This window comes from Suricata suricatta, chromosome 9 (assembly GCF_006229205.1).
Source record: "Suricata suricatta isolate VVHF042 chromosome 9, meerkat_22Aug2017_6uvM2_HiC, whole genome shotgun sequence".
In the NCBI taxonomy this organism is placed as follows: domain Eukaryota; kingdom Metazoa; phylum Chordata; class Mammalia; order Carnivora; family Herpestidae; genus Suricata; species Suricata suricatta.
Genome location: NC_043708.1, coordinates 82078877 through 82102509, shown reverse-complemented (window position 1 = coordinate 82102509; position 23633 = coordinate 82078877). Strand labels below are relative to the sequence as shown.

General features: G+C 51.5%; 2 protein-coding genes across 3 annotated transcripts in view; both read left to right on the top strand.

Moving 5' to 3' along the window:
* Nucleotides 1–14675, top strand: part of EHD4 (EH domain containing 4) — an 82978-nt gene extending 68303 nt beyond the window's left edge. Inside the window, exons 5-6 of one of the 2 annotated variants that reach the window (XM_029951115.1) lie at nucleotides 2684–2848; nucleotides 10617–14675. In XM_029951115.1, coding sequence (XP_029806975.1) covers nucleotides 2684–2848; nucleotides 10617–11153 — 702 coding nt within the window. In that variant the 3' untranslated portion in view covers nucleotides 11154–14675. The remainder of the gene's footprint in view (nucleotides 1–2683; nucleotides 2849–10616) is intronic. The other variant, XM_029951116.1, reaches the window with a different exon arrangement.
* A 2815-nt stretch (nucleotides 14676–17490) lies between these two features.
* The window catches only part of SPTBN5 (spectrin beta, non-erythrocytic 5), a 46532-nt gene continuing 40389 nt past the window's right edge, over nucleotides 17491–23633 (top strand). The window contains 5 exon segments of the mRNA XM_029950717.1: nucleotides 17491–17655; nucleotides 17900–18167; nucleotides 18402–18569; nucleotides 21243–21359; nucleotides 23340–23497. Coding sequence (XP_029806577.1) covers nucleotides 17546–17655; nucleotides 17900–18167; nucleotides 18402–18569; nucleotides 21243–21359; nucleotides 23340–23497 — 821 coding nt within the window. The 5' untranslated portion in view covers nucleotides 17491–17545.

The window sequence follows — 23633 nt, the reverse complement described above, 5'->3', positions numbered from 1 at the left end:
TTCCAGCCCATAGGCTCCAGGAGGACCGAGGCCAAGGAAATGACGCAAGGACAGCTGGTGCACAGCTGGTTCTCCACTTGAGTGCGAAGCCCCTCCAAGTCCTGGGGTGTTACCCAAGGCTTCCCCTGACCCCACCAAACCGAGCAGACACTCACTATCCAACGCAAGGAAATTGCTAGTCTTACCACTTATTCATCATACTCTCAGGAATACAGTTAAAGTCCGACACTCTAAATAAAGGATTCCCAAATTTGGGGGTTCTCTGTCTCAAAGAATCATATAAAAATTTTAAGCTGTTTTAATTTGAAAAATAAGTAAATAAGTTTACTAGTGACAGAAAGGTTCAGGTGCATCTCTCCCCATCTGTCCTTGTGAGCAGTAGCCAGGCAGGACAGTGTGTGCTTCTGTTAAGTGACCTTTTATAGATGGGAAAGTTAGTATTGTTGGGTCTGAGCACATCAGCATTTAAATTATACACTTATTTTAGTGTTCAGATCTTAGCTGAATGTTTTTGTCTGCGCCCAGTGTGTGTCTGTACACAGAGGATCTCAGCCGAGCTAGAGGATGTCTCTGCTTACCCCTTTATTCAATTTCCATTCTTCCACAAGATTATAGAAGTCTGCTTTAATAGGATTTTCCCTAGCTGCATAGTCATTTTCTTTTGGTAATCACTGCTTGCTTTTTGTCTGTTCCTATTTTTGGTTATTTTCTTGACTTCTAAATTACTCTGTAGAATTCTGATACACAAAGAGAGCTTTTGTAATGAACATTTCTTCATGTCTTAAAGTTGGAAATTAGCAGAAGAGTGGAAATGTTTGGGGTACCTGGGTGGCTCAGTTGGTTAAGCATCTGACTTCCGCTCTGGTCATGATCTTGAGGTTTGTGAGTTCAAGTCCCTCTTCAGGCTCTGTGCTCACAGCTGAGCCTGGAGCCTGCTTTGGATTCTGTCTCTCTCTCTCTCTCTTTCTCTCTCTGCCCCTCCCCTGCTTGTGCTGTCTCTCTGTCTCTCTCTCTCTCTCAAAATTAAATGAAAATTTTAAAAAGGGGAGCCTGAATGGCTCAGTTAAGCATCTCACTCTTGATTTCAACTCAGGGCATGATCTCACAGTTTGTGACTTCGAGCCCTGCATCAGGCTCTCTGCTGACAACACAGAGTGTGCTTGGGATTCTCTCTCTCTCCTGCTCATGCGCTCTCTCTTTCAAAATAAATAAATAAACTTAAAATTTTTTAAAAAGAGTGGAAATGTTAAGGAAGCGGTGGCACTGCCAAGCAGAGCTATTCCAGCTGGGTTCACCACCCCTCAGGTGACAGTCCTGAGCCTGTTACTGGAGCCTTCCCCTCATTTCCCCAGGGGTTCCTCTCCTAGAGGAAGGTGGTCCTATGCAGCTAGTCCTGTGCAGAAACGACTTCATTGCTATCTTTTTTTTTTTTTTAAAGATTTTATTTTTAAGTAATCTCTACACCCAGTATGGGACTTGAACTCACAAAACCAAGACTCACACGCTCCTCCAGCTGAGGCAACAAGCTCCCCATGAGTGTCATCTGTGGAGATCCTAGAGTTCACGCTCTACATGGGGAGGTTACAGGAATTCTCATCTCTGTCCACTGGGTACAGATTTCCATGCAGATTGGCTATTTAATCAGATCAGCCATTTACATGAGTCTCCAGTTTCGTTTCCTGGTGCTCCTGGGCACCAGCCCTGCTGAAACTTTCTTTTAGGTCTTCTGATTAATCACCAGAACTGAGGTCTTTCAGCCCAAGCACCACCCACCCTGCTCACTCCCTGCGCAGATGCAGACACGGAATAGCCACTCAGGCACAGCTGAACTGTGCCAGAGACCTTCCCCAAGTCCGTCGCCCCATCTCATCCCCAGCCAAGCACCACCAGCCCCCTTTGGAAGCAGGGCACTCCCAGCACTATTCTGGCCTCTCTGGTCTCCCAGAACCATCCTCAGCCCAACGGCACCACTCTAGGTTAACCAGTGCTCATTCTAATCCTGCATGGCTCCCGGCACGCACAGCAGTCTGCCTTCCTCGCCTCCATGCTGTGCTGCAGCCATATACATGGTCTGCCCCAAATACAGGCCCCAGTGTGTGGCCGCCTCACCGCCATCCACAGTCTCCCTCCCCTGGAGGGCCGCAGCCCTCCCACCCGTCTTCAGGACCCAATTCAGGTGTTACCTCTTCCTGACTCTCCCCTCCCACAGCCCTTATCTGTCACATTCCACTTCCTGAAGTCATTTTTCTGCCCTCCCCCCCGCCCCCCAGTCCTTCTTGGGAGTGGGGGGGGGGTTCTCTGCTCACTTTCCCTCTGTGGTCTCAACCAACCCTTTGGCTTTGGCCACCACCTCTACTCTGGCTCTCAAAACTGGCACCCAGACCAGCTCTCTCTGGAGCTTGGGGCCCTTTCCAGGTACCCTTAGACAGCGCCATCTGGAGGTCCCTCATGTACCTTACATTCAACATGTCCAGAAACAGGCTTATGATGTGTCCTGTGTGTCTCACTGTCCCCCCCCCCCCCCCCCCCCCCCCCCCCCCCCCCCCCCCCGCCTATACACTTACCCTCCTGTCCTGAGGGCTGTGGCCCTGCATGGGACCCTGTTATGTGTTATGATGCCATCTTGTTTGTGTTTCTGGTACAGTTCTAAATAGCATGTCCTTACTGACATATGCCCCTTCAGGTACATGCCTACATCATTAGCCACCTGAAGAAGGAGATGCCGAGTGTATTCGGAAAGGAAAACAAGAAGAGAGAGCTTATCAGCAGATTGCCAGAAATCTACCTTCAGCTGCAGCGAGAATACCAGATTTCTGCTGGGGACTTCCCAGAAGTCAAGGCAATGCAGGTACTGGGAGCCTACAGCAACATCAGTGCTGCCTTGTCTGGCTGATTGCTGGGTCCACATGAGGGTTTCATGGTTTAGAATAGAGAACACCGTGAATGCATCTTCCTAATGGTGATCCATAAGAATAGGCTTCTGTGAGTAAAGCAGAGATTGCCTGGCCCCCGAAACATTTAACCAGAAAGGGACACATTTCAAGAAGTAACTTTAGGTCCCATGATAAAATCAGAGGAGCAGCCCTGTTAGGCTGTGTGTTTGGCATTAAGTGACACCTGTTTTTTGGAATTCCAGAACCTTAAAGGATTTAGAGCTGGCATTGACCTTGGAGGTCACCTCAGGCGGCTTCCTCAAGCCTGTGCTGCGAGGCATTGTGGGAAGACACGCTCAGGCAACACAGCTACTGCAGGCTCAGAGCCTCAGTCAGAGTTCCTAGGGCTCTTGGGGCATGGCCGGACTTCCCTGGGCACAGCAAGTTATGCTCACTCACTAAAGATGTTGCTTATGGGTCAGCATTGGGCAACCTTGGGCCTGATTTTAGGGTCTCCCTGAGTTGTGTCTGGGCAGCCCCAGATGAGCCCAAATGGGTGCTGCATTCATCCTGGTCTGACCAGTGTGTCTACCGCCCTGCAGTGGTGCTAGATAAGCGCATCGATGCTGACCATGTCTCCCCGAGTGAGGCCATCCCACCTGGCTCCTCGCAGAGCCAGACTGACCATCTTTTTGTCCAGTACAAGGACCTGTCTGCACTAGAGGCCACAGTCCTCTCTGGAAAGCAGGCCAGGCAAAGAAAAACCACGTCACCCGCTTTGACTCCCTCTTGTTTTCCCACATTTGGTGGAACTGGAGATTCTGAGAAATAGGACTGTCACAGGAGGAAAACAAGTTTGCAAGTACAGGGTACTTGTGGGGACCCACCACAGGGGCAGCTTGGGGTGTCTGTGCCCTGCTTCAGTGGGTGGAGAAGGCCTGACCTGCCCGGTGGCCACTGTCCTGTGGGAACACAGGCCTGGATGGTTCACAAGAAGTTGCAAATCTAGATTTGTATGTAGAGTCCCCTGGTTTTCAAATTTTAGCTCAAACTTTCAAAAAGTACTACATAGGCCAAACAGAGCACCCCTGCAATACTGGCTATTCCCTGGAGACGTCCAGTTCTCACCTTCTGCCTTGAGCCACAGAGAAAGACAGGGCTGAAGGAAGAGGAGTCGCTGGAGATACACAGCTGGGCGGCGGGCCTGTGAGCTGCCTGGCAGCTCAGGAGACCGTAGGAGGAGAGATCAAGGAGTGGAGTCAAGGATCAGTAGGAATCAGGAGGGGAAGCTTTGGCCTTGAGGAGTTTTTTAATGTAAACTTTCTATAAAGGAGACACTAACATAGGAGTGGGTCACATTATTGTGTTGGCAGGGCACACTTGATTAGTGCATGTGTAATATATGATCTGGTCAGATATGGCTTAGCTAGCTTCAAAGTAAATCCAGAATATCTTTTTTCTTCCTGAAATGAAATAGATATCCCTGTACTCAGAGGAAGAATTGGGGTTTTTTTCCAATCACAAGATAGCTGGGCTACTGGGGCCTGTAGAGCAGTCTTCCTGAGCGGGTTCACCCTCACACCCCTGGGTTATGCCCTGCACCGCATGACCAAACTGAGGGGACATGTTTCCTTGCATCCTTCAGATATTTAAAAAAAATTTTTTTAATGTTTATTCATTTTTGAGAGAGATAGTGTGTGTGTGTGTGTGTGTGTGTGTGTGTGTGTGTGTGAGAGAGAGAGAGAGAGAGAGAGAAAGAGAGAGAGTGTGAGTGGGTGAGGGACAGAGAGAGACACACACATACACAATCTGAAGCAGGCTTCAGGCTCTGAACTGTCAGCACAGAGCCAAACTCGAGTCTCAAACTCATGAGCCATGAGATTATGACCTGAGCCGAAGTTGGGTGCTTAACCTACTGAGCCACCCAGGTGCCCTGCAGCCTTTGGATATGTTTAAAGGAAATTGGTTCCTTGACTGAGAGGAAAGCTGTGAATAAATACATAGTGTGTACGATGGCCTAATGGGGCTTCTGTAGCTCATTAGCCTAATGAGCTACCACAGCGTGCCACCCACAGGAACACACTACTCCCAAGACCTGAGGCACCACTGAGCCCAGCAGGAAGCCACTGTAGTCTCCTTTCAGGGCCTGCAAACCTGTCCCCAGAGGAACGCCCATAACACAGGTAGCAAACCGCTACCAGAGCTTCTCATGACCATGTTAGCCTGGCCCTGGCCATGTCAGCGGAAGCCAGGGTCTCTCAGCTGGAGCAGAGGGGCAGTCCCTGAGAAAGAAAACAAGGAAGCCACGTGCCCCTCTTCTAGCATCTCAGAAGAGGCCTTAGCACCTTCAGTAGACACCTGAGTGCCCTAGGACTTGGAGCAAGGAGTGCCACCTGATAGGTGCCCTTATTCACCTATGTTCATTTACTCAGTCACCAAGAAATATTAAGTCTACCATGGCCAGGCACTGTTCTAGGTCCCTGGAATAAATCAGTGAACAAATAACAAAACTCCCTGCCCTTACGGAGTATATATTCTGGATTACAGTATTTGCTACTATGACTGTGGCCAACAACGGAGTTTTGGCAGCAAAGCGTACTGTTAGGACATGTGCTCTTCGTTACAACGCTAGCGCTGTTGTGCCTCAGAGCAATTGATTTTTTTATTCAGTGGCCATCTCCCTCATAAGGCCGTAACTCCATGAGGCTGGGGACCTGTCCTGTTCACTGCTGTATCCCTAGCACCTGGGATGTAGCAGGTGCCCAGTGAATCGGTGTTAGATAAGCTCACTGATAAGTTAGTGTGTATTTATATCATAGCAGGCTGTAGGGTGGTGAGTTTCTCAGACCCTGACCTACCCTGGGCATTCCCGGGGCCTGTGTATAGACCAGCAGTTCTCAGAGCAGGCCCCTGAATTTGGAAGGGAATCCTCCGTGGGAAGCTGGCCAGGCCCTGATCACACCAGCCCGGTCCCTTCAGGGACTCCTCGAGGAGCCGGGCAGGCCTGGAGCCCATAGTGCATGCTTACCATCACCTGATACCTCAAGCTAGTTTGCAGTCACCCAGGAACCTGGAGGGGGCTGATGGTGGGGGCCAGGGCCTCTCTCATCTGTTTATCATCTGACATTGCTCCCAACACAGGTGTTTAACCTCACATCGACTACGTCTGGGACAGCAGTGGGGACATAAGCATGGAGATAACTTTTCTATGATCTTTCCACATCTCAGGGTCACTCAGAGAGCTCACCAAAGCCAGCTTTAAGTCTCTGTCCTCCCTGTGCTCTCACAGACCAGGCTGGTTGGGGTGACTCTTAGCTGTAGCAATAGGCTGAATATATTGTGAAGGCTTTTGCCCAGTGCTGGGAGAGGCCAGTGACCTGCCGGTGAAGCAGCCCATGTCTCCCCTGCATCCTTTTGCAGGGGATTGTGTTTTCCCACACTGATGTGCTCAGACTGGAGAATGAGGTGAACACTCGCTAAGCCACTCTTACTGCGGACTCAGTTGTCCTCCTCTGAGCATTTGGCCCTCTCAGCTGATGAGTCAGCTTTTCAACAGCAGAGGGCAGCAGAGCCATCACCAACGGCTAAGTCTACCTATAAATTGGAGAACTGCTTCTAGTGAATGCTGGGAGGGAGGGGGCAAGAGATAGTCTGGCAATAACTGGGCTGAGAACTGACCTTTAGTTCTTGGGAAGAAGTCCCAGGATCCCTGGCTTAGTGGCTTTGAGAATACAACTGTTGAAGAGTAGATCTTTAAATTCCCTGGTGTGTATTCATCCCAATAAAAAGAGTTCTGTTGTGGAGAGAACTTGGTGGAGGGGCAGAGATGGCTGCGGTTTAACTTGCACCCCAAACTCCCTGGTCAGGCCTTGGGGGTGAGGGGGTACCCCAGGGGTGAGAGTTGAGGGTTTATCTCCTCTGTGCCCTCCGGCCAAGGGTGTCTGCTTGCTGTTACGTCCTGTCCACCCCTGCAAACATGTGGCCGTTTCCCCTTGCCAGCTTCCAGAGGCTTCCAGTCTGAATCCGCAAACCCCGCAGGTGGGTGGAAAGTTCAGGCAGGCACCGCCCTCCTTCGTCTGCTTGGCCAGACACAGGGGCTTTGTGTGCACTCAAAGCTCAGGCTCATTCATGAGGAAATGGGGTAGGTGTCTGTGCACCCAGGGGAATCCAGACTTGTTTACCCCAGCCGCACTCGGATTTTTGTGTAGGCTGCCTGCTCTCCCCTCCTGGACTTTCTCTTCTCAGTTCCCGGGGGCTGCCTGAGATATTAGCTCTAGGAGCCCAAAGTGTTGGTAACATTGTTTAGAGCTGGTTTTGGACTGAATTGCAGGTGACCTTGGTCTGTCATTGAGGATAGTGACACACAAACCAGGGTGTGTCTAGAAACCAGGCCCGCACCACACAGACATGACAGCCCCAGAGTTTGCTGAGGAGAGTGTTGGGGGCACCCCCTCTCTAGAGGTCTGGCAAGCCGTTTGGCTTTCGGCTCGGTCCCTCCATCTGAAGCTCAGGGCTCTGCTTCTAAACAACAGCACAGAGTGTCCACTGCTGGTACACTCCAGAGACCACAATTTTGAGTCTCCATTGGAAAGAACCTAAATGTCCAACCACATGAGACAGGGTGAAGGAAAAATGGCCCAGCTGTACAGTTCACTATCATATAGCTATTAAGATGAAGAATAAGATTGTATAAAAATTATCATCATGGAAAGATGTGATACATTTTTTTCTTAATCCAAGTTTTCAAACAGTGTAGTCTTATTTCAGTTAAAGTGTGTGTGTGTGTTTGTAAAAATGGCTAGAGATGTGTGCCCCAAAAAATGTTAGCAGAAGTTATTGCTAGGGGGCCCTGGGTAGCTCAGTCAGTTAAGCATCCAGTTTCGGCTCACGTCCTTCCTGATCTTGCAGTTCGTGGTTTTGAGCCCCATGTCGGACTCTGTGCTGACAGCTCAGATTCTGGTCTCCCTCTGTCTCTCTCTCTGCCCCCCCCTTACTCTCTGTCTCTCTCTCTCAAAAGAATAAACATTTAAAAAAAATTTTTAATCACATTACTTCTCCCCAGAACAGTCAGGTCTGAGGAGTATATGAAATCTCTTTTACTCAAGAGTCTCCCTGCCTCATTTCCAGAAAATTGCACACCTGGATGGCCTCTCGCTGGCCTTCTAGAATTTTCCTAACAGAAATACTTCACATAAAGTCCATATAAAAACTTGCATACCTGGAATTTCTGCATTTATTTGGCAAAACTGCTCTTGAAAACATTTTTAAAAGATCATAAAAAGCCCCAGGTATCTCTCTCTCAGTTCAGACAAAGTTTGTCTCTTGCAACAAACAAATGGTTCGTTCCCTCAGGAGTGAGAGGTGCGTCCCCGCCGGCAGTTCAGCTGCTGAGGAGAGTAACTTTTCTCACCTTAGATGTCTGACGTCATCCTTTCCTCTCCATCTTAATTACTTAGCTTTTCCATTTTTTTATTTACTTTGAATGAGAGAGCATGTAAGGTGGGAAAGGGCAGAGAAAGAAGGGGAGAGAGAAAATCCCAAATAGGCGCCACCATGTCAGCACAGAGCCCAACACAGAACTCAAGAACCGAGAACAAGAGTCTGATGCTTCACCGACTGAGCCACCCAGGTGCCCCTTAGCCTTTCCATTTATAATCACTCTGTTCTATTTTATGTTATCATATTTTCACTGTAAGCTAAGCCAAACTCTTCTTGAAAGAAGACAGGATCTAAAAAACTAGAACATTCTCTCTCTTTTATAGCAGAAGTTCCCTGAGGGCAGATACTGTGACTCTTCATGGTTATAGTATCCCCAGGCTCCAAAACAGGGCCTACCAATATCAAGTGCCCAGAAAATGTTGGATGGGTTGATGGAGGAAAGATGGAAGGATGGATGGATGGATGGATGGATGGATGGATGGATGGATGGATGGGTGAGTGGGTGGGTGGATGGGTGGGTGGATGGATGGGTGGGTGGATGAGTAACCAAGGAGAACCATCCGCAGGGCCTGTGTGGCATCTAGTCATCTCCCCTCCAAGTCAGGCAATTGTGTCCCAGGGCCCTCCCCGGCACACATGGTCCTGTACCTCTGTCTGCTGATGGACCAGTTCACCTGGGATGTGGAGCCAGGGCTTGCCCTGATCTGGCTGGTGATACTCAGCCCTCTCAGCTGGATTTCCACTCGCCCTTCCCATCCCTACTCTTCTCCCACTTAGCAGTTTCAACTTTTACTTATTTGCACCTTAAACTACATTTTTTTTAACTGATCTAAAAACAACATCCTTAAATAATTGTTTTACCTAAATAAGTCCCTCTGACATAGCTTCATATTATGGTACAAAGAGCATTAGTCAAGAGACAGGGGCTAAGGGGTCTAGTCCACACCGTGTGCTGTCCATACAACAGGGTTATCCATGTTTGCCCTTCCTTACTCCCAGCATTGTTGTAAAGATCAACAAGGAAGTATGTCATAAGACCACCTTTAAGGATAAAATGCTAAATCTCTAGAGCACTAAAAAAAGAAAAGAAAAGAAACAGCAAGGGGCACCTAGGTGCCTGAGTAGGTTGGGAGTCTACCTTCCACTTAGGTCATGATCTCACAGTTCGTGGGTTTAAGCCCCACATCAGATTCTCTGTTGTCCTCTCAGAGCTTGCTTCAGATCCTCTGTCCCCCTCTTTCTGCCTTTCCCCCGCTTACGCACACGTGCGTGCGCTCTCTCTCAAAAGTAAATTGAAAAAAAAAGAGGGGCACCTAGGTGGATCAGTCGGTTAAGCATCCAACTCTTGGTTTCAGTTCAGGTCATGACCTCGCGGTTCGTGGGTTTGAGCCCCATGACAGGCTCTGTACTGACAGCTCAGAGCATGGGGTCTGCCTTAGATTGTGTCTCCCTTTCTCTCTGACTCCTCGCCCCGCTTGCACTGTCTCTCTCTCTCTCTCAAAAATAAGTAAACATTGGGGCGCCTTGGTGGCTCAGTAGTTGAACGTCCACCTTCAGCTCACGTCATGATCTCATGGTCCCTGAGTTCAAGCCCCATGTTGGGCTCTGAGCTGACAGCTCAGAACCTACAGCATGCTTTGGATTCTGTATCTCCCTCTCTCTCTGCCTTCTTCCCACTTGTACTCTGTCTCTCTCTCTCTCAAAGAAAAATAAACATTAAAAAATTGTTTTAATAAACAAACATTTAAAATTTTTTTAATTAATTTATTTTTTTAAATGTTTTTATTTATTTTGATACATAAGAGACAGAGCATGAGAGGGGGCAGGGCAGAGAGAGGGAGACACAGAACCGGAAGCAGGCCCCAGGCTCTGAGCTAGCTGTCAGCACAGAGCCCGACACGGGGCTCAAACCCACGAATGTGAGATCTGACCTGAGCTGAAGTTGGAGGCTTAACCGACTGAGCCACCCAGGCACCCCCAAAATTTTTTAATTTAAAAAAAAAAAAGGCAAGTTTGAAGGAAGGTTGTCCAAAAGCCCTAGGATTATCACTTGTATGGTCGCCAGCCAAAGATTAGCTACTATTAAAAAAAAAGAGTTGCATTCCATACATCTTTTGTCTTGTTCCAAAAACTGCTCCTGTATCTGGTAAATTTGGATGTGGGGACCCCACCAAAGAGAAAGCTCTGGAGCAGCCCAGGGATGGGATGTCTGCTTAAAGGAGAATTCTGCCTCCAGCTACCCCTCTCCCTATCGGCTTCCTGAAGAGAAGGCATGTGACTGAGTTGTGGTTTTTCTTTTTGCAGGAACAGCTCGAGAACTACGACTTCACCAAATTCCACTCACTGAAGCCCAAGCTGATTGAGGCAGTGGACAACATGCTGAGCAGCAAGATCTCGTCCCTGATGCAGCTCATCAGCCAGGAGGAGATGAGCACACCCACGCAGCTTGTGCAGGGCGGCGCCTTCGACGGCACCACCGAGGGCCCCTTCAACCAGGGCTACGGGGAGGGTGCCAAGGAGGGCGCCGATGAGGAGGAGTGGGTGGTGGCCAAAGACAAGCCCGTCTACGACGAGCTCTTCTACACCCTGTCGCCTGTCAATGGTAAGATATCAGGTGTCAATGCCAAGAAGGAGATGGTGACATCCAAGCTACCCAACAGCGTCCTGGGCAAGATCTGGAAGCTGGCGGACTGTGACTGTGATGGCATGCTGGACGAGGAAGAGTTCGCACTGGCCAAGCACCTGATCAAGATCAAGCTCGACGGCTACGAGCTGCCCAACAGCCTGCCCCCCCACCTCGTGCCCCCCTCCCACAGGAAGTCCCTACCGAAGGCCGACTGAGGGGTGGGCCGTTCACAGGGCAGGCAGTGGGTGGTAGGGATTGGGTGCCTGGGCCTGAGGCCGGTGCCGCTACTGACTCACTGACCCTAGCCAAGGCACTGCCCTCTCTGTGCCTCAGTTTCCCCACCTGTGGAATGAGAAGGGCACACACTGGACACTAGATGAGGTTCTTTCACCTCTAAAATTCCCTGAATTTCTATTAAAATACTGGGGGGGGGGTGTGGATAAGGAGATTGAAGGGTTAAGAAAAAGAGAAATTGACCAAGGAGTACTCAGAAGCCTGGAGAGACCCAGACGTGGAGGTGGGCTGTGCAGAGCCTGGCAGCCACAGAGTGAGCGGCGGGGCTCTTCTGGAACTGGACGAGCCTTCTGCACTGGACCGTGTGATCGTGCACCTGCCTTGGCCCCTGTTTTTCCTTTAAAGGGTACCCAGAAGGAGCAGCGTTGGTTTTATTTATTTTGTTTCCTGCTGTATTGAGAGTGGAAAACAACAGAGCACAGAGCGTTTCTGTTCTCTCCAGACCGTCTACCAAAGAGAAGACTACTTCCCCTGCATTTGAAGGGAGAGTCCACTGTGCCTGTGTGTGCCCCTGTCCCTCCTGCAGGCTCGAGCAGCACCGGAGCCAGGCCCACAGGGAGCATTTGTGACACCCAACACACCTCTGACCAGCCCACCCAGAGCTCTCCCAACCTGAACCCTTCCCAGCAATTTTGCGTTTGGTTAGGAATTTGGAAATCCGAACCTTTATTAGCCCCTGGCAAGATTTCTAGTATTCGAATCATGCTGACGTCCGAAGGTTCTTACTGGTCTGTCCAATAATTTGTAGCAAAGTCTATTTATCATATACAAACTGTAGTAAAGGAACAAGGTGGTTCTCTGCAGTCATCTGTTAGTGTGGTGACAGGTCCCCACGGCCCACTTGTCAATGGCAGGATTTAAATTCAGCAAAACCATGTCTTGGTGCCTGCAGTGTGCTTGGCCTGGGGACACAAGGGGGAACAAGAGGTGAGCCTGCCCCAGGCTGTCAGGTAGAAAAGGTCATTGTCTAGCTTTAGACACTATTTTCATTAAAAAAAAAAATAGGCATCTTTATTATGTCCAGTATTTATTTCTCACAGGAAAAGCCTTTATACAATAGGATGGCATCTTTCATATGAAACCTTTTCTTCAAAAGGCTGTGAGGTTCATCCAATGCACGCCCATTGCAAGGCAGGACTCCGGGCTCATGCTGAACGTGGGTTCCTGAGTGTTCTCTCTCTGAGTCCTGGTATAAACCTCTCTGTTGCCCGCGCCCAACTGCCTGTCAGGGGCAGAAGGGTAAGGCTCACTACCACCCTCCCTCCTTCGTGGCCTGCAGCTTGGGTATGCATTTCGTTATTTATGCAATTTAAAAAAAGGCACGAAATTATAATGGCCACGTGGCATGGGGCCCCGCCAGCACCAAAGTGAAGTGAAATCAGAACAGTCCTGCCAGAACCTACCAGCAGCCACATTTTTTTCTGATGTTACCTGTGACATTCGTGTCAGAAATACTGACTTAAGAGATCATTTTTTCATTTGGGGGAAGCATTTATCCAGATGCCAACCCTCACACTCCCTAGTGTACTTTTTAAATATGGCATTTTAAGAGAAGTAAATCCATAATATTATTTTCAATCTTAATGAGCAGTTTTAAATTCATTAGAAACATAGAGGTTTATAATGTCAGTACTCTCATATATGCAGGTGGTTTGGTGGATGCCTGAGGACTGCCCCAGGGTGTGCCCACAAAGAAGCCCACCAAAGACCAAAACAGAGAAGAGAGAATTCATTGGCCCAAAGGTTTAGAGATGCCAAGGTTAGTGGATTCTCCATTCAGAATTATCCTGCTCCTGTAATTCTTCTCCTTTGTCATATATATACATATGCACATACATATACCACGTGAGTATGTATTTTTGATACTTGTCAGCATGTATATATGCAGATATGGCCAAGTTTTGTCTATGCAGAGACATATGGGAAAACTATATTAGATGACCAGCAGACTGAGGCGTCTGCTTCCTACGGGAAAGAAAACTTCTCTTGGTGGCGTTGTGATCCCTAGATGCCCTCAGGTGGGACAATGTCAGGCAGCTGCATACTTTCCCTGCTGAGAAAGAAAAAAAAATTACATGCCCATTTTTCTTAACATCTCTTACAACATGAAGTCAGTCATCATGAAGAGTTGATTGGAAAGAAAAACACTGGAGAACTTTAGAGATGGCTGCTAAGGTGAGGACCCGTATCTTCCCAGGACCCGCACCAGGTTCCTGGAGTCTGTGTCCAGAACACGCATTATCCTGCCTCCTCAGGCAAAAGGGCTGGGGGACCGAAGAGCCCTCCAGAATCGGTTGACCCACCACGTGGCCCTCCCCACACCACCCCAGTGTTCAAAGTACCCCCTCCCCGGAGTGTCTGCAGCAGGGCAGGATGGTGGAGGTGGGTAAACTCTAGCACTGTGAAACTCCCTACACTCTCCACAGTTCTGAGGAAGAAAATCTAAGAGTCTCGAATCTCGTTTCACAAGATACTGCATAAGACAAACCTCTGCAACCTTGAGTTCAAGGGAAAAAACAAGTTCAGCCTGATCCTCCCAAAGACAAATTCCAAGTTGTAAGCCTGCTGATGAGGCAGGCCCTCCTGAACCTCTCTGCAAAGAAACGTTGCACCAAGACCTATCAAACACCTTGAATTTCGTGGCAGCGTGGGAAAGCCCAACCAGCCCAGCATCGTACGCTGACACCTTCCTGACAGCGTGCTGGGAGGACCAGGACTGGTTGCCCTTCAGTACGGAGGGCCGTTCATTTAGTTGGCCCCCGTCTCCCCAGGGCTGGACTGGGTTCCCCTGGGAGCCCTTGTCACTATTGCAACTATCACATCTTTGGATTTGGAGGCGTGGCTCCCCCTGCAGGATAGCAAGGCTTTGAGGAGTTGAATTCTTGTGTGGCAAGGAACTGGGTGTGCAGGTGGGTCAGAGAGCACGTGAGGAGAAGCACGTGCCTCCTGCCCTCCCTTCCACCCCTGCCCTCATTATCAGCCCACAGGAGAGCCCCGGAGCACAGCCCTTTGTCACGTTCCCCTGAGAACCTGCCTGTCCACCTCACCAGGAACGTCTTGGACTGCAGTCTGTTGCCCAGGGTGGGGTCTCACCACCAGAGTCACGGGCTGACAGCCACCACTGGGACCTCCCCGCTGTGCACCATTACACACCTTCGTTATGCCCAGAGCAGTACCCCAGACAAGCTGTCTTGAAGAAAAGGAAAACATTAACAGCAGCACCATTTATTTCCTCTGTGGAATGTAGCAGAAAAATAACCTTAGGACAGATAACCACTGAGTTTATCCAGGTAAACATGGGCCTAATTTCAGAGTGTATCAGGTTACATGTCAATTAGCCAATGCAGTTAATACACAATGCTTCTTTTTTTTTTTTGTAATCTTGTTTCCAGGTTTCAATAAAAAGACACAATCTATTGATCAATAAACTTACGAAAAATTCACTAGCTCTCCTCCATTGGCTCCGGCTTTCCCGTGACTGTGTAGCAGTTGTCCCAGCAGTAAAGCAGGGATCCAAGGAGTTAGGGAGAGGGTGTGCCCCTGATACACACCATTCCTGTGACCCCCAACTCTTCCTGTGTCCTCCAAGCTGGGAGACTCCTAAAGGGGGCCATCTTTAGCCGGAAAGCAACTCCATCTGCAGGGGGCAGAGGTCATGTCCAGGAACAGGCCCCAGCCGAGGATGATTGAAAGTCGGACTGGAGGAACCGCGGACACAGGCCCTTCCAAGCCTGGGAAGGGCATCACTGAGCACTCTCAAAGAAGATGGGCACCTGTCACGATGCCCTCTCCAGCTCGGGGGCAAGACCCTGTGCCTGAAGCTGAAGTAGCGCTAGGGTCGGAGCCCCCTGGCTGGCACTGCTCCTGCCGCTTGCCACACCTCACAGGTGCAGATACACACCCCTACAGCTGACATCCAGGTTTTCCCCACTGTCTCCATCTACCCTTGTGGTGACCCAGACCGGGAATTTCCTTCACAGAGCACTCCACACCCTCAGTCTGAGCCACAAGGTTTGGGTGAGATAGACACGTCTCCAGGTGGGTCCCGGCTGGCTTGAGCCAGTTAGAGTATTTCATCCCCTGGTCACAGAAATTGGTGCAGAAACAGACATGTGGGTCAGTTCAAGCCCATGAGAGCCAAGCCCCTCAGACTTCCCTTGCAGCTCTCGAGGGTGTGTTCTGTCTTCTTCGATCCATGCAGTATAAAGAAGCAAGCCTGTCGGTACAATAATATAAATGGCATTGAGAGGAGTACCCAGCGCAACGGCGGGCAGGGGAGTGAGGTTAGGCCAGCAGCAACCCCTCTGGAGCAGGAAGGTGAAGGAAGCCTTGAGAAAGGCAGAGGAAGTCCAAGCCTGTGGTGGCATCATTTGAACTGGGCATCAAACCTCACCTGGGGTGCCTGGATGGCTAGTCAGTTAAGCATCAGAATTGATTTCAGCTCAGGTCATGATTTCACAGTTCATGAGATAGAGCCCTGAGCTGGGCTCTGAGTTATCAGCACGGAAACTGCTTGGGATTCTCTCTCCCTTTCTCTCTGTCCTTCCCTTCCCCTGCTCTCACTCTCTCTCAAAATAAATAAACTTAAAAAAAAAAAAAAAAAACACCTCACCTAAAGTCCTCCTCCTGCCAGACATTTCAGTCCTCTGGGCCAGTACATTCCTTTTATATTGTTTAAATTTAACTTGAGATTTTACTTACTTGCAAAATAAGTAATGCCAAACTATGTACGGACTAACAAGGGATTCTCATTCCAGCAGGGGCTGCAATCAGCTACAGCAAAAGAGGAGCCAGTGGGTGCTGCACGTGCAGTGGCTTAGCTACATTCGAGCTCAGGAGGAAGGAAAGCAGTTCTCCAGCCCCACTCAACAACCTAATACAACCACCTCCATTGAGCTCTTTGTGCAAAGCATTGTGCAGCTCCAGCCTGCCCTCTGGGGGTCACATCATGCAAGATGCCCTGGGCCAAGGGTCTTAATAGGAAGAGAAACAAGGTGGGAAGGCGGGGAGAAGCATCAGAGAACCTGCTAGAAGGAACAGGATTTTAACCAGGGCTGATAGGATAGGAGAATGTGGACAATGAAGAACAGAAGGGAAATTCTAAGCTGAAAGCAGCTGAAGCCCAGATGTGGGCAGGAAAGCTTTGGTCCTGGTCAGGCATTGGGAGTCTTCATGGGCGTGAGCAGAGCTGAGCTCTGGGAGGTAAACTGGGGGCGCGGGGGTGCATAGGCTGATGTGCAGGCAAAATGATGAGTCACGGAACAGTGATGGGGCCCTGCAAGGGCAGTGCAGGTCAACAGGGCAAGAAGGTAGACCCTGGAGCTCTGGGGAGCACGGAGCACCCTCCATGGAGGACTGACTGGATCTGAGACTGTGAGGGAGGAAGAAGGCCAGACTCACTCCAACATCAGGAAGCCAGCCAGTGGCAGGAGGGTCCTCACAGGGAGAGGGCAGTAGGGGGAGGAAGCTTCTCCCAGATGCAGGGGAGCTGTCCCCACCCCTAAAAGTACCATGCCCCTTACTCCCAGTCATGGGCCTGGGGCTCCAGGGTGCTTTGTCCTGTTCACCTGTTAAGGGCAGGCTGCTATGGCTGCAAGAGGGAAAGTGAGTTGCCTGCAGGCCCTCCCCATAGCCCCTGCCCTGAGCTCTGAGCCCTGAGACTCAGCCAGTTCTGTGGAAGCACAGGTGCTGGGGGCCTCCCCGTGAAGTCCCAAGGAGCAAACATTGTGTGTTTGGAGGAGACTCTGTCATTTCCATAGTCTTTGCAGCTCCATGTTACCCCTTCCCGAGGGGTGAGCTCCCTTCAAAAAGTGGTCCCTGGGCATGACGGAGCGGCCCTCCTTCAGCCCCGGGCCAGGTCAGGGCTTGGAAAGTCAAGCCCAGCATCCAAGAACTCTCTTCCATCTATAGCAGCATTCCCCTGGACAGGATGGGAGGGCTATGGCCCAGCATGCTCTTGCCCATCCCACCCTGGGTGCTCCCAAAGAGGCCCTACAGGGGTGCAGAAGGGCAGTCCCAGACTGGGAAGTGGGTGCAGAAGCTTCTGACCCGAGGCTTTGCCATTTAGATGCCTTTTCCCTGGACTGCAGCACCCCCACGGCACTCCCGCCCAGAGCCAACTTGACAGCCAGGACCCCCAACTGACATTGGTGGCATCTGAGGTGGGAGGAGGATGAAGGAGGAGATCCTGGAGCAACAGTCTGGAGCATTCCCGAGCCACCCCCTCCCAGTCTGGGCCACGCCCTTTGGCAGGTGGGAGGACAATGCTGGCTGTGTGCTGTCACCCCTGCCCCACTGGCTCAAGAGGAGGGCCATGACGTGGCCCCAGCTCCAGCCTCAGCCTCTCCCTCCTGACACAGCCCCTGCTATCTGCCATTTCCATCCATCCAGTAGGATCTCCTTCCAGGCACAGACATCACCAAGGTGAGTAGTTTCCTGTTTTCTTTCTACTTACCCTTTTCATCCCAATGAGCAGTAGCCCATCCCCATGGTCCTAAGAATCTGGAAAGTGGGGTGTGGAAAGGGCTCAAAGGCATTCAAGTGCAGGGCACCAGCCAGGAGCCCCAGAACCTTAGCTGGCTGCGCCCCAAGCTGCAACACCCCCCATCAGATGTGGAGACAGTTCACACTCCTCCCCCAACCTCCATGCCCCTCATGACTTCTCCAGCTTAGAGAAATCTCCAGTGGCCCCTCGTTCCCAAAGGGCTGCAGGCCCCATGGCTGGTCAGCCACACAGTCTCCAGCAGCTCCTTGTGGCTACAGGGCACCTGAAGCAGGGGGCCAGCCACACAGCCCCACAGTAGTGCTCCCAGCCCCGTCCCACCATGGACTCCGCGTATGAAATGAGCCACATTCGCAAGCTGCAGGCACAGCACATGCGCATGCAGGAGAAGACTTTCACCAACTGGATCAACAACGTCTTCCAGCATGGCCGGGTGAGTGGAGCTGGCCCCACAGCCCTCCTCTACTGTTCCCACCAGCGCCCTGGCCAATGGCTCTGGGGGCCAGCTGCGAGGTCATCTGGCTGAGATGTCTTGCAGACCCCGAAACACAGCTGAGCCCGATGCTCCTTCCTTAAGGAAGCCTCTCTGAGCTGCACCTCCCAGGTCCTGGGATAGACCAGATAGGTGAGGGGGGCTGACCCTGTGCCTCTTCCCCACCCCTCCCAGGTGGGCATCAGGATCCAGAACCTGTACAAAGAGCTGGCCGATGGCACCCACCTACTTCGGCTGCTGGAGCTCATCTCGGGGGAGGCCCTGCCACCCCCCAGCCGGGGCCGCATGCGAGTGCACTTCCTAGAGAACAGCAGCCGAGCTCTGGCTTTCCTCAGGGCCAAGGTGGGCCAGTGGGCAGAGGGCTTCTGGGCTAGGTGCTGGGGTGGCCAAGGGACTACTAGATCTCCTTTCCTGGGCTGGCCAGGGCAGAGCAGAAGATCTGGAGCCTGAATCTGGCAATAGCAGTTGGGATACAGAGGTCCAGAAAGCAAAGCCGTTGCCTGAACAGTACTCCCAGCTTAGAGGGCCCCAGACCCTGGGAGCAGGAACACCATCATCCCCGGGGGTGGGACTGAAATAAGCTGTTGACCTGAACAAGGGAATCACAGGATTCTCAGATTAACCTTCTCCTTTCCTAAACAAGGAAATAATTTACCAGGTAAGACCCACGGTCGGTGGGCCAGCAGACCCTGGATGCGGGCCTGGGGGAGGCAGACTGAGGGTAGGACACAGGAAAAGCACCCTGGACACTGGCCGGGCAGCAGAGGGAAGAGGGGCAGGTCTGCCTTAGAGATGCTGGATCACTTAGCAGAGAGGGGCCACAGCAAACAGAAGGGAGCCAGGGTCTCCCAAAACAAAGAGGCCAAAGAAATAGTCACTAAAAGGAGACAAAACCTCCAGGGACATGGAAGGACCCTCATGGCCAGTGTCAGGGGGCTAGACCGGGGTCATTTATCCTGAGAACCAGGCTTAGAAGCCCATAGGGCTCCTGGCCTCAGGGACTAAACCTATGAGGTGGCTGTTCCTGGAGGCTGCAAAATAACTGAGCTGGAATTGACTGGGCTGAACCCGAGTGTCACTCAAGTGTCACTTAAGTCCTGGGTTGGAAGTCACAGCCCCCTGGGAGCCTGGCATACTGGAGAGAGGCCAAGGAGGTAAGAAACCAAAGCAAAGGAGGGGGGCACTGCAGTCCCCAAGCACAGGGAGGAGCAGACAGCTGACAGTCACAGAATGCCAGGCCCTTTTTGGTCCCTGGGACAATAGCCTGTGAGCCAGCCTCGTCTCCAGGTACTTGGCAAGAGTAGGAGCCCCATGGGCCTTGTCAGAGGCTCTGCAGCCGACCCCCCCCCCACCCCGAGTTTGATACATAGCATGTCACTGATACATAGTCTATGAAGTGACAGCCTTGCCTCTGCTGTACATACTGTTGCCCCAACACAGGGTTGATGAGTAGCAGGATGTGGGAAGCACTCACTTCTGAAGAGCTTGTCATTTGCTGGGCACATCATGCCAGGCTCTGGGGACCACAATCAGCAAAGCCCAGACCAGACTGCAAGGAGTCTGCAGTTTCAGGAAAAACAATTGATTTTAACCCAGATCACCGGGTGCCGGTAAATGTTAAACAACCAGCTCTCAGGGCAGGGGGAATAAAAGCCCTCGTTTGGAGCATTTGCTGGTTTCTGTGGCAGTGATACCTCCACCACACTGATTGCAAGCTGCCAGTGTGATATCACAAAACACAAAGTGGGAAGATCAGCCTTCACAAGCTGATATGAGCAGACTCCAACACCCCACGGACCAGATGCTCCAACTCCAAGCTGAGGTGAACGCAGAAGGGCTCAGGTGTGCCCAGAGAAGGCTGAGCAGGAGTTGGATCCTTCGGAGATCAGACAAATACAACAAAGTATACCCCTAGGGAGTACCCAGGGATGCAGCCTCAGCCACCAGGCAGGTGGTTGGCTGAAGCTAGCGTCCACCAGGTCTTATGGGGAGTCTCTCTTCTTTCTCCATTAGGTGCATACTTTTCCACTGTATGCCAGACCCTCTGCTAGGGAGACATCAGGGAACACAACCAAGATGCCCACCCAAGCAGGGTGTCAAGCGTGTGTGTTTGAGCGGGAGGAATAGTCCTTGGTTGGTGATTTTAAATAAAGTGGCCATTGAAAGTACCATTGAAAAGGTGCTATTTGAATAAAGACTCAAAAGAGAGGTAAGTAGCCAGGTGACTAGTGGGGGAAATATCTTCAGACAGCAGGGACAACACACAGGGCCTGTGCTTACAGCCCCAAGAATTGCAAGTATCCTACAGGCCTTCAACCCTGTGATCCAGGAGAGGAGGATGGAGCCAGAAAGTGCAGGGGCCCAGGTCACATGCCCTTTTGATACTTATTCTGTTCCTTTCTCCCCTCATTTGCTCCTCTTGCCCGTCCTTGTGGCAAGATCTGGGGAAGCAGGTTTTCAACTTGAGTGCACAGGAAAACCACCGAAATGTTTGTCCAGATGCAAAATCCTGGGCCTTGGCCCAAGAGAGTAATCAGTGAAGCTTGGGAATCTGCCTTTTTGACAGGAGATGGAACCCTAATGAAGAGGGCTGAGATTGAAGTGGGAATCAAGGACCCAAGCACTCCCTGGAGATTCCAAGATGTCCTGAGAGGTGGAGGCAGACAGCTGCTGTCATCTATTGAGTTCATTTATTGACTATTATGACCCCTCACTTCCAACCCCTGTGGCTGAACCACTCGTCATGGCCCACATATAGGGAGTCCCACACTCCGGTGCTCCAGCCCAGTTCACCAGGCTTGGGTTTTCTGCCAGGAGGACTTAGGTTCAAAGCTGCAACTGATTAGGAAGTCTTCACCTGTCTCACCTTGTGCCCTGTTTCTCCCTTGGGGAGTTCCTGGGGCAGGATGGATTCCAGGACCCTGCCATCCGGCAGCAGGTCCCCTGGACTTCCAGTTCCTGAGTCTTTTCTGGCACACGAGCTTCATAGCTGAGCCCAGCCAACTGTGCCCACAGGTGCCAATACCCCTCATTGGGCCAGAGAACATCGTGGATGGAGACCAGACACTCATCCTAGGACTCATCTGGGTCATCATTCTGCGTTTCCAGATTTCCCACATCTGCCTGGACAGGGTATGTCCCAGCCCCCAGGCCCCCAGCCCAGACAGGCCCCAGCCCCGCCCCTCAGGCCCCTGGACAGAGCCGTTCCACCTGACTGGTAGGGTCCCTGTGCAGACCCTGGCATCCACACAATTAATACCCTCTTTTCAACCATGGGCGAAGAATTGAGAATGTCAGAGAAATAGTAATATGCTGAAGTGATGACTAGGTTCACAAACTTCAGGCCTGGTCTGGGACAAGACGTTCACAAGGGGTTGAGGTGACTGCCCAATGCCTGCCTTTCACCCCGATTTATTCCCTACTGGGCACTGAAACCCTGTAGCTTCCATTATACCTCTCATGTACTGTTGGGGGAAATTAAACATGTGGAGGGCATTCCAACCCCAGAAGTTTCCAAATCCCCAGTATCCTGAAGACCAAAGACACCATCCCCTATCCTCCTCTGCTCTGCCGTTTGTGTTTTCAGGACTGAATTGGAAAGCATAAAAACATAAAGTCCTTATATTGATCAATTTTCATAATTTTCCCAGTTGGGATTTCCAAAACCCCACCTAAGATTCAAATTCCAATGCGTTAGAAAAGCCAACCTAGGGGATGAAACCCTAATGAAAAAAAAGCCACAGATCTGGCTCAAATCCTGGAGGACCCTTGATGCCCATGATCTGACTGTGAGCCCCAGGAGAACAGGAGCTTTGCCTGGCCGTGTCCCCAGACCCTAGAGCCTATGTGATGACTGAATGGGTGGGTGAATTTCTAACTGGCCTCAAGCCCTTCACGTAGCTACCCTCCCCTCCTCAGTCCCCTAAGCCAGCGCCAGGTGCCCCAGCTGCCCTTTCCCTGGGGGGCAGCAGGTCATCCCCTGACCGGTCACCCTGCTCCCTGACATCTCAGGCTCTGCTCCCTGTAAAACAGACATAACTGGACCAGGCTGACCGCACTCCCTCCCGTGCCCTTCCTCAGAACCTCTCCTCCTGGCTCATATCTGCCAGCCTAGCACAGCTGCTTAGGGAATGTGCTCCAGGCCTGGAGGCTTCGCCCTGCACGGCTGCCCACCCACGCTCTGGGGTCCAAAGAGCAAGAGAGGCAATGCAGCCTGCCCTGTTTTGACATTTTGAGTTAATACATAGGAATTGGTGGAGGGGTGGAGCAAATGAAAGGAAACAGTTGGGAGGGGGGAAGAGAAGGGGACTTTGGGATGTGAGGGTGAGGGAGGGAGTTGGGGGGAGGAAGGTACCACTGAGGCAGGAAAGGAGGCTGGAGGAGGGGGAGCAGAAGGAAGAAAGGTGGAAAAGAAGCACTGAGTAGAAGAGAGGGGGTGGGGCAGGGGTGGGGACAGGTGGAACTGCAAGAGCACAGAACAAAGGAAATTCTTAGGAGGAGAAACATGGAGGGTTGGGGGGATTGAAGCCAGATGAAGATGTCTTTGTCCAGCAGGCTCCGCCCTCAGCAACCATGTGAGGCCTCAAGGCCATAGAGGGTGGGCTGTCAGCCTTTCCTGGTCAGGCAAGTCCCTGTCCAATGGGTGGAGGAATGCTGGGGAGCTTCCTAATTACTCCCCTGCACCTCCTCATGTCATCCCCAGAGGCGGCTTCCTGGGGCTGCAAGTGGTGGAGAGCCATGTGCCTGGGCCCTGGGCCTGGCTGGAAGACAGCCCAATGGGACCCAGAGCCAGTCTAACAAACCCCAGCCTCAATCCCTGGGGCCCAGGGATGGATAGCACAATGCCCCGCCCATCAGAAGGACTGGAGAAACACACTTCTTTGGAAAAACAGTCTTTCTCTCTCAGCCCCAGTCCCTGCCCACCACAACTGAGATTGAGTAAAATCAGGCGCTCCGAACAGAGGGCAGTCTGCACCTGACTCCAGGTGGGGGTGGGAAGGATCACAACCAGGCCCAACACACCTCTCACGAGGCCTGCCGGTTCCACTGCCTTCTCAGCTGTCCCTGCTGAGACCCAGCTGTCCTGGGTGACCCACTGTCCTGCCCTTCCAGGAGGAGTTTGGAGCCAGTACAGCCCTGCTGTCTGCCAAGGAAGCTCTTCTGGTCTGGTGCCAACGGAAGACAGCCTGCTATGCCAATGTCAACCTCACCGACTTCTCCCACAGCTGGAGTGACGGACTCGGCTTCAGTGCCCTCATCCATGCACACAGGTGCGTGTGAGGGAGAGCAGACCCCACGCCCTCCCACCCGACCTGGCCTGAGGCAGGCTTCAGCCTCCCTCCTAGAGGCCTCAACTACCCAGCACGGGCTTGGGTCCTCAAACTGCTGATCGCCCACGTCCCTCTG